The following is a 12,433-nucleotide window of genomic DNA, read 5'->3' on the forward strand; positions in this document are numbered from 1 at the left end:
CTATGTTCGAGTTTTCCTTCCAAGAGTTATTTATCTTCTCGATGCAAACAAACTCATGAAAATAAACAAAACATTGATAAAAAAAAGCTTTCAGAAAAAGGAAATGCCTACTTGGAATCGTTTCATAACCTACAAAATGACTTGACATAAAATACGTCAAACCAGGTAAGTGTCAATATTGTATATGGGACAGTTATTTTTAGCGGAATGATTTCGAGACTGGCTGTATGTCAGAAGCATGTGGCATCGTCTGTTTTTCGTGATTAGTCGGGTTTCTCTAGGATGCAGGAAGCCTACGATGTACATTCTATATTGCACAGACCCGAATACTCACGTTGGCAAGCCTTCTTAACACAGACAAGAGAGCCAAACCCGAAGCTCCCCGAAGTTCATGCTCGCTTTTTTTCCCCGTTGTATCTCATTGTATAAACCGTTGTGGCATTAAATTTTGCGGTCGATTAGAATAGGTTAGCTACATTACGAATACTTTAAAACATTGTGGAAGGTTGGTTATATTAGGTAAGTATAGCTACATTAAAAATACTGTAAAATCATTTTATGGTTGCTTAGCAAATAACTTTTTAATATGTAGCTATCCAGGGCTAGGAAACCGTTTACATGATTTCACAGTATCTTTAATGTAGCTATCCTAACCAAATCAACCGTCCAGGATGTTTTAAAGTATTTATAATGTAGCTAACCTAACCTAATTGACCATTAGTTATTCTGAGTTGTATATTTATTTACAATGAACAAAAAAAAAACGAAGATGCACGATCGGGCGTTTGGCTCTCTCGTCTGTGAAAAGTAGGGTTGCCAACGTGAGTCTGTGCAATATAGAATGTACATCATAGGCTTCCCCTAGGATGCATGTCTACTGTCAGCGCACGAATCGCTGCGATACTTGTGCGGAAGTAAACGCTTCTTGAATGGCCCCGCCAATCACTCAGATGGCAGTAGCTTTTCTTGCAAATGGCCACCAATCAAAAAAAGAAAAGAAAAGAATGGTGCAGGGATAGCTTACCTTGTTGTTTCAGTCCTATAAGTGTCTCAATCGTTTCGCAAAAAAAAAATCTACCATATGCTATTGCTTTTTCTATAATTAACACAGAAAGAATCATATCCTAAATATCACTATTGGCATTTGAATTTTCACCGCTGAACTACGAGGATATCTAACGTCTTTGTTTCGCTATTGCTATTGGATGCATTGCTGAAAATTTCCAACAAAAATTAGCGAATGGCACTGGTTGCATATCATCCAACGAATTTCTTAGGTAGGTACCTACCTACCTCGAATGTGAATTCACCAAAATCACTTTGGAGATTTTTAACGAAAACCTTTTCCAAAATTTGTTTGGTCTACATCAGGAATACTTTTTATCCCTCCATGTGTTCACTATGTTTACAAAAAAATGAAGCCTGCAATTCACAGATATGAGAGCAACATCCGAACAGTTCCGAAGATCAACGAATTTTACCATATTGCAAGGATTTATATATTTTACGGTGCCGTTGCCCGGGTTCTCGTGTTCGAGACTCGGCGGTGTTCCTAGCGGGAAGGCTGTTTTCTTGCGAAGAGACGTGTCCGGGAGGGCGCCAGGCTAACACGGGTGGCTAACGGTGGTTAGCCACGAGGTGGGTCGTGAGGTCCGAAAGCCCCTGCGTGGCCCACTAGGAACTGCGGCGGTGGTCGTGATGTTAGGGGTCCCTAATGCCTGCTGTACCACTGGCCCTACACAGCATAGGACGCTGATTCCTAATTGGATTGGGGAGGTTCACAAATAACGTACACGGTTTTGCACTGTCGTTTACACGTCGCGCACGGAGTGTGCGGAGTGGACGTTTAATTACGTAGTAGTTACACTTGCAATTACATTCACACAATTTCCCTATATAAGTACACTTTCATTATACACTGGGCGCTCTGATGCACCGTCACTCAAGTTACGTCCTCACGCCAGTCGAGGTTGAGGGAGAGAGTTTGATTGGAGTCGGCCAATCCCGTAAATTGTGAACGGCGACCCGGGAGCCCATTTGTGTGGACCGCGGCTCGCTATTAAATGAAGTAAAGTCTTCGATTAGATGTAGCCAGAGCCTGTGCACTCGGCAGTTAATTGAAAGTCTGGCATGGCGGGAGTCGGCCCGTGCCGTATATTGCACGGCCCCGCGTAATGCGTTGTGCGGGGCGTGTTATGTTTACGCGGCTGGGATAGGTCCTACACCGGAAAAGGACCGGGCGCACACGGGGAGTGATTAAAAAAGGTTTCGAAGTTGGACTATAGTTACCAGAAGGAAGTTCAGTGAAGACAAAGAGATGATGGCTCCCCGTGGGACGTGCGTCCGTCCCGGTCCGCAAGTCGCGCTGTCCTAGCGTCTGGCCCTGGCGCGAGGGGAGGGGTGAGCTTCCTGTCGCGCCAGAGTTTATAAAGTTCCGTTATTCGAAAAATATATATTAATAACTAAATGTAAGTGGCTCTAAATTCACACAATAAAACTTAATAATTAACTATATATATATTAGAAAATGTAACAAGTTTGTATAAAATAAGTTTGAATTATCAGAGTCACACTGGAGACTGTTTGTCGCTTGATGACTGCTCCAGTGACGAATGATAAATGATAATTTGGGGCGGTTTTAATTAAGTCACATATTACGCTATTGAAATCAGGCTGAAGGCCACAAGGGGTGCACTCACAGCTGTTTTATTAAAAAAAACTACACGTGAGTGACCTGGGCACTCCTACGTCGCACTTGTGTTGCACGGTGTTGTTAATTTAAAGTGGCGTATTTTTTAAAGTGTATTGAATTTACCGTGTTTGTGACTCGGTTTGTCTTGCCGATTAAGTTAAGGGCGTTGATAATACCTAAGTTCCGCGGCGCTCGTCTGACTCGGGTGGGCCATGGCTAGGGGTGCGTTCCGTTAGCGGGGTCGGATACTGGCGGTTGCAGGTCGGGCTTTAGGGTGGCATTCGGTCGGACGACGTCAACGGTCACAGTATATGTTAAATAACGCTAACCTTTAATTATAGTTACTATAACATAACCTAACCTACCCTCCAGAAAAAACTATTTTTATTATACTGACCAAACCTAACCTAACATAAATTTTTACTTCGTCAAACTTTGAACTGTTCGGTTTGTCATTTTGGATTCCATGTCTGTGAACTCTAGACTGCCCTTAAATCAAAACCCAGAACTCGGAATTTTGGACACAACTTAGTATATCCAGTTGTCTGGAACTAGTTTTATGTGCCCTTTTCAATTTAAAGTCTGTAAATTTACTGTGATTTCTTACAGCGTGTTACCTATGCATTGTAAAATATTCCTACGTATGTCTTAGCAAGTGATAATTTTCGTCGCAACACATTTAAAACTGGGCGCCTGTGAATAATCTTCAAAAAGAAAACAAGTACCTAATTAGAAACAATTCTGCCTAGAATCTCTAAGCGCGTATGCTGGTCAGCATTTATTGACTGATTTCGTACTACACAGTGAGTGTATTTATATTCGCTGAATGAAATTCGTCTCTTTTTTTGATGGTAGATTTCAAGAAATTATACCCCACAAAAAGTAAATCCAAAAACTTTAGTTTGAGTGAATTTTTAATCAAAAGTAAAAGAAAAATTTTAAGGGTTAATTAAAAAAAATTATTTACTCCCTTAGTAAGCACAGTGTTTAGTCCTTTGAAATTTTGTTGTAAAGCTTCCAAATACTACCAAAATCTTTTGCTGGGTGTTTTTATAACTGCAAAATTTAGTGTAAGGAATGAATAAATTGGATAAGTAGGTAACAGCAAGGACGACTTTTACAAGGAGTATTCCAAATATACCATTAATTTCCAGAAAGCGCCAGAATTTTCAGGGAGTTTCAAACTTTCGGAAATTTCCAGAACATTGCAAAAAATTTATTAATTTCAAAAAATATACCTGCACCTGTATGATTAATAGGGAGGAATGTATTAATTAGGTACCCATTTTTTTAAATGTGTAAACATCTTAGCTCTAAGTATACGACGGTAGGAGTATTTCCGTGAAAAATGGAACGGAAGCCAATGAACGGAAATGTGACACAAAGATGGCGTGCCCACGTGTAGCAACATAAACATAGCACCACGTGTAGCAACATAAACATATTTTCTAAACAAAAGTTTTTTTTAAGTTTTCACTTCGGTCTACAGTCCCCCATTACTGCCTTTTCGTTTGTGTTTTTTTTCTTTTCTTTCAGTTCTCTTGTGTTTTTTTCCGTGATATTTAACGGTTGCGATGCCGAAGAAGGTTCGTTTCGCCGTGGACGCAGAGAGGTGCGTGGTGATGCAGAACTTCGCCGAGAGGGGGTGGATCCAGGTGTCGCCCCAGGAGGACTGGAACATCTACTGGTGCGCGCGAGAGTCCGTGAAGGCCCGCCGGTCAAACACTTCCACGCCGGAATGTTCAGTGTGTTCTCGTGCTGTTCGTGTTGTTCATCCCATCTGCGAACTTTTCCATTTTCTACTTTTTAGTATTATTATAGATCCAAAAATTTTGTTCGCAGATTTACATTGTTTCATAATAGATTAAAAGTAGGGGAAGCAAAGGGGTTCTGAGGCACTCAAAGGATATGCAAATTAGGTAACTAATCACTGTCCCCTTCCATCATCCCCCTTTTAGGTCTTAAATAATTTGTTCTATTGTTCTATTCCCTCCCTCTCCGGGAGGCTAAAACCATTAATTAGAGACCGGAAAAATTCGCATGTTCAATGACCTTTAGGTTAGACTCCAATATTCTTTACGCACTCGGGCAAATGCCAACTGTTCATTGGCTGCTGATTTGTGATTCTTCACGACTGGGTGACCTGTGATTCGACACTTCTATGAGTGAGGGGTCTCTTATTGGCCCTCAGTCCTCCAGATTAACAGTGGACCAATGGCAGAAGCGGCACTAAGGTATAATTAATTGAATTTTAGCATAGCATGTAATGAACCCGAGAATTTTTCAGGTCTCTACCATTAATCATTATTTATTGATTTTTTTCTTTTATGATTTATTGGTGTATCTGTTAGGAGAATGAAAGAGAGCTTGATAGAGTGAGAAGGGGGGGAAGGAATAGAGGAGAGGTGAGAGGGAGAGAGTGTTGGTAATGAGAAGGAGTCGGCATGTATGTGGTGTGGAGGGGGGTAGGTGACAGACACAGAAACTGTATGCTCCCCTTACTATTACATTCTAGACAACAATATCCTTATTACACATCTGCATTGAGTTAATGATTGGACTGCAGTTATAATCAAATAAATGAGCCAATTTCCTGGCCTGTGCTTATTATAAAAGTAAACAATGAATGAATCACACATACACACAGTCAGCTTTGTGACTTTTATTTCAGGGCTAGAACCCAAGGATGCCGTGATGTGTTTAGAGTCGACAATCGTTTTCGCCTTCGAGATGACCAGTAAGCTATTTTTTATTAAATTGTTATTTCTCTGAGTTAAGGATAAGGCTATAAATATTGTTACGATTTTCCGCGGGGGTTCGTAAAGGATAGCCCAATTAATAGATTTTATTTCACACACACAGTTTTATTTACTACCACTACTTGACACTTACAAATAATCTTCTAAATTAGCAAATAATTAATTACACTTAAAGAAATGTCAATTCCCCAGTCACTCGTTTCACACACCTCGCTGGGCCGCACTTCCGGCGCAACTCTCGTCGCAGCACCCCTCGTGGGTCTCCGCCGCGGGACTCCGTCGCCGCACTCCGCCGCCGCACTCCGCCGCCGCCGTCACACCCTTCGCCGAGATCCCACTCGACGACTCGCTCGCCACTTCACTCGGGACTCCGCCGCGCCCGCGACTCTATCGCCCGGAAACTCCCGACTCCACTGAACTCACTCACTCCCTGCCCTGGAACCTTCGTCCAAGGACTTCGCCACTCTGCCGCACCCGCGGCACTATCGCCCGGAAACTCCGCCGCGGGAGAACTCAGTCTCCGACTCAGACTGACTCTCTGACTGACTCGAAGGTCGGCCCAACCTCCTTAAATAGCCCTTGGGTTCCCATCCAGAACAATCGGGCATGTCTCCGAGATATCGCGCGACCTTCGCCGTCGAAATGCCCAGAAACGCATCGTGAGTCCTCGAAGGACGCGGTGGCTGCTCTAAGAACGCCGATAAAGGCGTCTGAGTCATTTTATTCCGCAGTGCGGCCTCTTTTAAGTAACCCGATCTGAGGCAGGTGCGCGCTGCGACGGTCAGGATGTAGCGAGATAGTATGACACGAGATACCAGGGAGAGGATGCGGGTGGAAGGGGGCGCAGACAGGCCGAACGAGTGCGGTGATGCCATGCACTGCAGCCAAGCGCGATCGTAACAATATGTTATAAACTACTAGCAGCAATGACTAGTTCGCTTTTACTTTTGAAGCAAGATGGTTAAAAATAAATAAGAATGTCGATTCACAGATATTTTCTAATGAATCAGCTCAGCTGTTCCCACATAATTGGTACAAATATTACCTTGTTTCACTTCTTTGCAAATGACGGTGCACAATCACTAAATCTAACTTTTTTTAAATTTAATGTTAATTAAACATTAAAAATTAAGGTGACTTCTTGTCAAAGCTTATGCTTCAGCTTATCTTCTTGATAGCATTCCTTAGTCAAAACACCAATTATTTTAAGAAATGAAAAATGGCAGCCAGTGGGATTGCATTTCAAGGTTATGAAATATTAATTTAATCATAAAGATATGTCATGCTTCGAGATCATTTTACAGCAGAATTAAAATATATAATAAAATTAAATGACAATGCTATAATAGAACACTAAATTTTCTTGTGCTTGAGACAATTTTTAACATATTTAGAACATAAACAAACATGGCTACACTCGCAGCCAAACACTCGGTTTCTATTGATCGCACGGAGCAACGTAAATCGAGGAGCTAAGAATTGCAGAGCTAATCTGAATGGATCTGTCTTATACTGCGTACGATTATAGTTAAACTGTTCCATGAGATACGTCTTCGTTTGTGTGATCCGTCTCCGTTTCCTTGACAATGTTGAACAGGTATAAGCATGGCCCGTGATAATCCTAAACATACTGTGAGAAATATGCATGTTTTCTCCTTCTTAAAGGATGGTCAATCACTTCCCGAATAGCGGCGAGATATCGAGGAAGGACCGTCTGGTCAGAAATTGGAACATCTACTGCCGATCATGGAAGAAAAATAAGGGTTCCTTGCAGGACATGGACTTCCTGCCCACCACCTATATCCTTCCCGGGGGTAAGCCTGTCATTTCACTCGTGAACTAAAAAACATGTAACATATGCAGTTTTTTTTAAGTGATACTTTTTTTGCTGTGGGGACTACAATTTTCGAACATTATGAAAATTTTCATAGCGTGAGGGATTAGTTAGTTAATATGGTGGTGAGGGAACCAGAAGTGGAGAGGAACAGTTAGGTACATAGTGGGAGAACCATTAAAGGAGGAGACTGTAGGTGAGAGGTAGAAATGATGCAGCATACATGGACACTTACATACTTGCCTACTTGCACACTCGCATACTTTTACAATAGCCTAATTTGATACTCGCATACTCACACATATATTTTTTATATGTGACCTCAAACAAAAATTATTATGTTTCCTATACCTAATAATACAATAAGCAATAAGTTCCTCTTCTGTCCCATGTGACCTACATGCACACATATTTTTTGTTTAGATAAGGGAAAATTATAGAAGTCGAAATTTTTTTTATATATAACTGCTCAGCTTTTGGTGTAAGTTACGGGAATTGGAGGAAGTAATTTTGTGAATGGAATGGAAGTCGCATGGAACTGAAATGTGTAACCAGGATGCTACCATCTGTGGCAGATGGGAATCAAAGTTCACAAAGACAAAAGGGGAGACTTTTTTGTATTAACTGTTTTGTGAATTTTTAAAAAGATGGACAGTATTTCAATAAAATTCCTTGTCGAAAATCACATCCAACGCCAGGGCTTGGTAATTTTTTTAAAGTGTATTTCGCTTTTATCGGAGCGGTTTGATTATATAGTTTAACAATGCAAAACTGCAATGGTGTGTGGTGTAAGGAATTGTATTAGACCAGGGCCCTCTCACACACGCAGACTACAGCATGCTCGTGGAGGCGGTAAAGCGAGAGACTGGCGCGATGTGGATCGTTAAGCCGGCCAGCTCGTCGCAAGGGGCCGGCATCTTCCTCATCAACAAGCTAGGGATGCTGAGGCGACTTAGCTGGGAGAGCAAGCCGTCCTCGCACAGCAGCATCCTGAGTGGCAGCTACGTCGTGTCCAAGTGAGTCCCGGACGCGATCTCATCCACCGGCGTGTCCGCCACACTGCTAAGTGAAACTTCTTTTTGACAGAGAAAGGGGGCTACAATTTCCAACAAAAATTCCATTATTGAATGAGGCATCACAATGCATGCCGGGAATAAGCTAGTCATGTATGAATTTAACCCACAGTAATACGCATTACATAACGGAATCAAGGCATGGTGATATTTCAAAATTATGGAATCAAGAAGCCCCCGCTTGCAATCCGAAACTGTGAAGATGGGAAAGATAAAGATTACCCATGCTCCTTGGATTCCAACAGATTTTTTGCCCAAGCTGGCGTGTGATTGAATTATTAAAATATATTTTTAAAAAATTCAAAAACTTATTTAACTCCAAAATTTAATTTACTCGTATACCTGCACAAGACAAATTTTCTCCACCATTTAAGCCTTCTAGTGAGTTGGCGGAATACAAAAGTATAAGTACTTGACAGACGGCTCGGCTTGTTGACGGACAGACAGATGGATGGGTAACAGACAGGGAAGCACCACAATGCCGAAATGCCAAATTGACCACAATGCCGACAGCTAGAAAACTGCTGTGTACCACAATGCCGAATTACCACAAAGCCTAAATACACTAACACTGAAAAATTTCATTGCAGGACTGCCAAAAAGGTTAGGTTAGGTTAAACTAGGTTAGGTTAGACTAGGTTAGGTTAGGTTATGCTAGGCTAGGGTAGGCTAGGTTAAGTTAGGCTAGGTTATATTACACTAGATTAGGTTAGGTAATTTAAGGTTAGGTTTGATTGTGGTATTTCAGCGTTAAGGTACATTTCAGAAACACACACAAATTCATTCAGTTGTTATTTCGACATTGTGGTAAACAGCAGTTTTCCAGCTGTTGGCGTTGTGGTCAATTTTGACATTCGGCACTATGGTATTTTAGCGTTGTGGTAATTCGGCGTTGTGGTACAGTCGGCGTTGTAGTCAATTATGACATTCGGCATTATGGTATTTCGGTGTTGTGGTAACGACCTGTAATAGAAAGATGCGATGGATCATTGAGATTCCACCCTCATTTTACCCATCCCCCTTCATCGCTGCACGCAGGTACATCGACAACCCGCTGCTGATCGGCGGCAAGAAGTTCGACCTGCGCATGTATGTGCTGGTGATGTCGTTCAGGCCCCTAAAGGCCTACCTACACAGGCAGGGCTTCTGCCGCTTCTGCACTGCCAAGTACACGACCAGCGTGCACGAGCTAGACAACAACTACATCTACCTCACCAACGTCTCCGTCCAGAGTCAAGGGGTGAGTGCGCTCTCAATTAGGAGGCCAAGGTATCGTCGAGATACCATCTTTGTACCAATGGTGTCCAGGGAAATAAAAAAAAAACAATGTACAACTTCATTTTCACAATTTTTCTTCGTGCCTGTCACACTGTAAAATTTTCGCGTCCAACACCTTCCTATACGTTGTGTCAAATAAAAATTGGAAGTTTATGGACATCACCGAAAAATTCACTTGTACAGCCATGTTTGATTTGATAAGTTGAAGATCTTGAGTTTCTATTAAATATTTTGCATAAATAATGGGTTCAAAAATATTTCGGATGTTAGATGAAATCTGCCAATCAGAATTGTGCTAGCGGAAACGAAAATAACATCTGTTTCCGTCTGACCAAAAGTTATTTTTGATTGTGTGACATGATTTAAAACATATTTGAAGTTGTCTGCCGAAAATTTATTTGATCACACAATACAAATGAGAGTGCGCATGTTTGTGGAATCAGTTTGTATTGATGTGGCAGGGCCTGCGATGATGTGTTGCAGGGCGAGTACAACTGTATGCATGGCGGCAAGTTGAGTGTTGAGAACCTGAGGCTGTTCCTGGAGAGCACTCGTGGCAAGGAGGTCACAGAGAAGCTGTTCGCCAGCATCTCGTGGCTCATCGTGCACTCGCTCAAGGCTGTGGTGCCTGTAATGGCCAACGATCGCCACTGCTTCGAGTGCTACGGCTACGACATCATCATCGACAACCGCCTCAAGCCCTGGCTCGTCGAGGTACGTACACCTTCTATAGCTCTCATCGATGGTGATAACCTATCAGAGCTCTTGGCCAAGGCCGTGATAGCCATACTGGCCAACAAGTGCTCTTGCTTCCAGTGCTACTGCTACTACAGTATCATCAACTGCCTCAAGCCCTGGTTCTCGAGGTAAATATGCCTTCTCTCATTCTCATCGATGGTGATGAACTTGTCGTAGCTCTTGGCCAGGGCCTTGAAAGCCATAATAACCAGAAAGTGTTCTTTCTTCGAGTGCTATGGCTACTACAGTATCATCGACGACTGCCTCAAACCCTGTTTCTTCAGGTATATATGACTTCTCTTTCTCTCATCGATGATGATGAACTTATGAGAGCTCTTGGTCAAGGCTGTGAAAGCCATAATGGCCAATAAGTGTATTTGCTTCGAGTGCTACAGCTACAACATCATCATCGACGACTGCCTCAAGCCCTGGTTCTCGAGGTATGTATGCCTACTCTCGTTCGCATCGATGGCGATGAACTTATCAGAGCTCTTATACAAGGCTGTGAGTCATAATAGCCAACAAGTGTTATTGCTTCGAGTGCTATGGCTACGACATCATCATCGACGACCACTTCAAGCCCTGGTTCTCGAGTAATGTATGCATCAATGGTGATGAACATGTTGTAGCTCTTGGCCGAGGCCATGAAAGCCTTAATAGCCAACAAGTGCTCTTGCTTGTGTTAAATGATATAAATTCTAATTAATTCTTAATCCAAAATTTCATGCATGATCAAGCGCCTTTCCCTTAATGTTTTGGGTGCTTCAATATGGCGATGGGGAGGTAAAAAATTGATTACAACTACGTCACAGCATCCCAATTGCTGCAGTTTCTTCACTTCGTGTATAGAGCAATATGAAAACATCAAAACTTAAAGTAGTGGTTGTACATTGCATGATAATGCAGTTAAGGTTTTGTATTTGAATCATAATTAGTTAATGGCATAATTAGCGATGGGCGCGACCAATTAGCTGAGGTTAAAAAAGAAATTATGATTTGACTGGGAAAACCTGGAGGTTCTTTCAGCACCTTTTTTTGAACTATGGAATTCTATTAATCTTAGTATAAGATAAGAGTTTCTTTGGCTGGACTGTATAACAAGCCTTGTGATCTGTAACGCAGGTGAACTCATCTCCTTCGCTGTTCTTCACCACCCAGAAGGACTACTTCCTGAAGCTGAAGATAGTGGATGATGTGCTCTCCATCGTGCTACCACCAGATGGCTTCCCAAGGTATCATCCACTGGCCTGCTTGTGAACCGTTATGAAATTCAATATGTCCATAAAATAATGTCCCAGTTTCAATGGTACGTACTTCATAACAATTTAGTTTAGACTATTTACAACAAATCATACATAAAATTGAAGGTAATTTAACTTAGTTTTTTCTTACGAATGTTCATGTGTGCACCTTTAGTTATACTGTACACATCAAAGGTAAAGTCTAATTCAACTCATGCCTTTCCGGACAAAATGTCTCATTTCATGTTTCTTGGCTTTTAAAATCGTAACAAATTTGAGTATTTTTTTTAATGCCGGGTAAAAATTAGTTAATTTTTCTGAACGAAATTCAAACCATTTATTGAAGTAGCCAGTGGCATTTCAGTTAACTTAAAAAAGTTTCAGTTCTGAAATAAATTAAATTCTCCTTATTGTACAACCCAAAAAAATAAAACGTTTAAAAAAATGTAACTTCGGCAGCCAATTATGCAGAAAGTATGCGCTGTGTATATTTTTATTCATTTCGTGAAAGTTAAAACATTTGGAAAAGCCTGCAAGTTTGTCTGTAATTACTGTAAATGTAAAATCTTAACCTGGAATGGGAGGCACCCGGTTAACGGCTGCTGTTCGCCTCGACCTGTTCCAGCGCCAAGTGGGACAAGACTCCTTCGAGACGCACGATGGGCGACTTCGATCTGCTACTAGACGAAGAGCTGGCTGCGTCGTGAAGCGTGACTCCAGTGCAGCGCGACGAACAACCAAGTGTGATCCGCGTTCCGAAATAAATACCTACCGTCGTGGTGGACGCGCCAGCCGAAACACGAGGGGACGTTCCAAAA

General features: G+C 41.9%; 1 protein-coding gene across 2 annotated transcripts; it reads left to right on the forward strand.

Moving 5' to 3' along the window:
* Nucleotides 1-40: 40 nt before the first annotated feature.
* Nucleotides 41-12,433, forward strand: LOC134541048 (polyglutamylase complex subunit TTLL1-like). 2 transcript variants are annotated; one of them, XM_063384188.1, is made up of 9 exons: nucleotides 73-165; nucleotides 4,229-4,379; nucleotides 5,364-5,429; nucleotides 7,117-7,265; nucleotides 8,115-8,301; nucleotides 9,397-9,598; nucleotides 10,120-10,350; nucleotides 11,497-11,606; nucleotides 12,241-12,433. In XM_063384188.1, the coding sequence occupies exons 2-9, from the start codon at nucleotides 4,267-4,269 to the stop codon at nucleotides 12,320-12,322; spliced, it is 1,140 nt and encodes a 379-aa protein (XP_063240258.1). In that variant the 5' UTR covers nucleotides 73-165; nucleotides 4,229-4,266; the 3' UTR covers nucleotides 12,323-12,433. The 2 variants fall into 2 exon arrangements, with proteins under 2 accessions (XP_063240259.1, XP_063240258.1); XM_063384189.1 differs by lacking the exon at nucleotides 5,364-5,429 and having other exon boundaries at nucleotides 41-165.

This window comes from Bacillus rossius, chromosome 18 (genome assembly GCF_032445375.1).
Source record: "Bacillus rossius redtenbacheri isolate Brsri chromosome 18, Brsri_v3, whole genome shotgun sequence".
Lineage (NCBI taxonomy): Eukaryota > Metazoa > Arthropoda > Insecta > Phasmatodea > Bacillidae > Bacillus > Bacillus rossius.

Excerpts from the sequence above, each read along its gene's own strand:
- LOC134541048 (XM_063384188.1), top strand. The coding sequence starts at position 4,267 with ATGCCGAAGAAGGTTCGTTTCGCCGTGGACGCAGAGAGGTGCGTGGTG. Across the intron at positions 7,266-8,114 it reads CACCTATATCCTTCCCGGGG|ACTACAGCATGCTCGTGGAG; the intron begins GTAAGCCTGTCA and ends TCACACACGCAG. Across the intron at positions 10,351-11,496 it reads TCAAGCCCTGGCTCGTCGAG|GTGAACTCATCTCCTTCGCT; the intron begins GTACGTACACCT and ends TCTGTAACGCAG.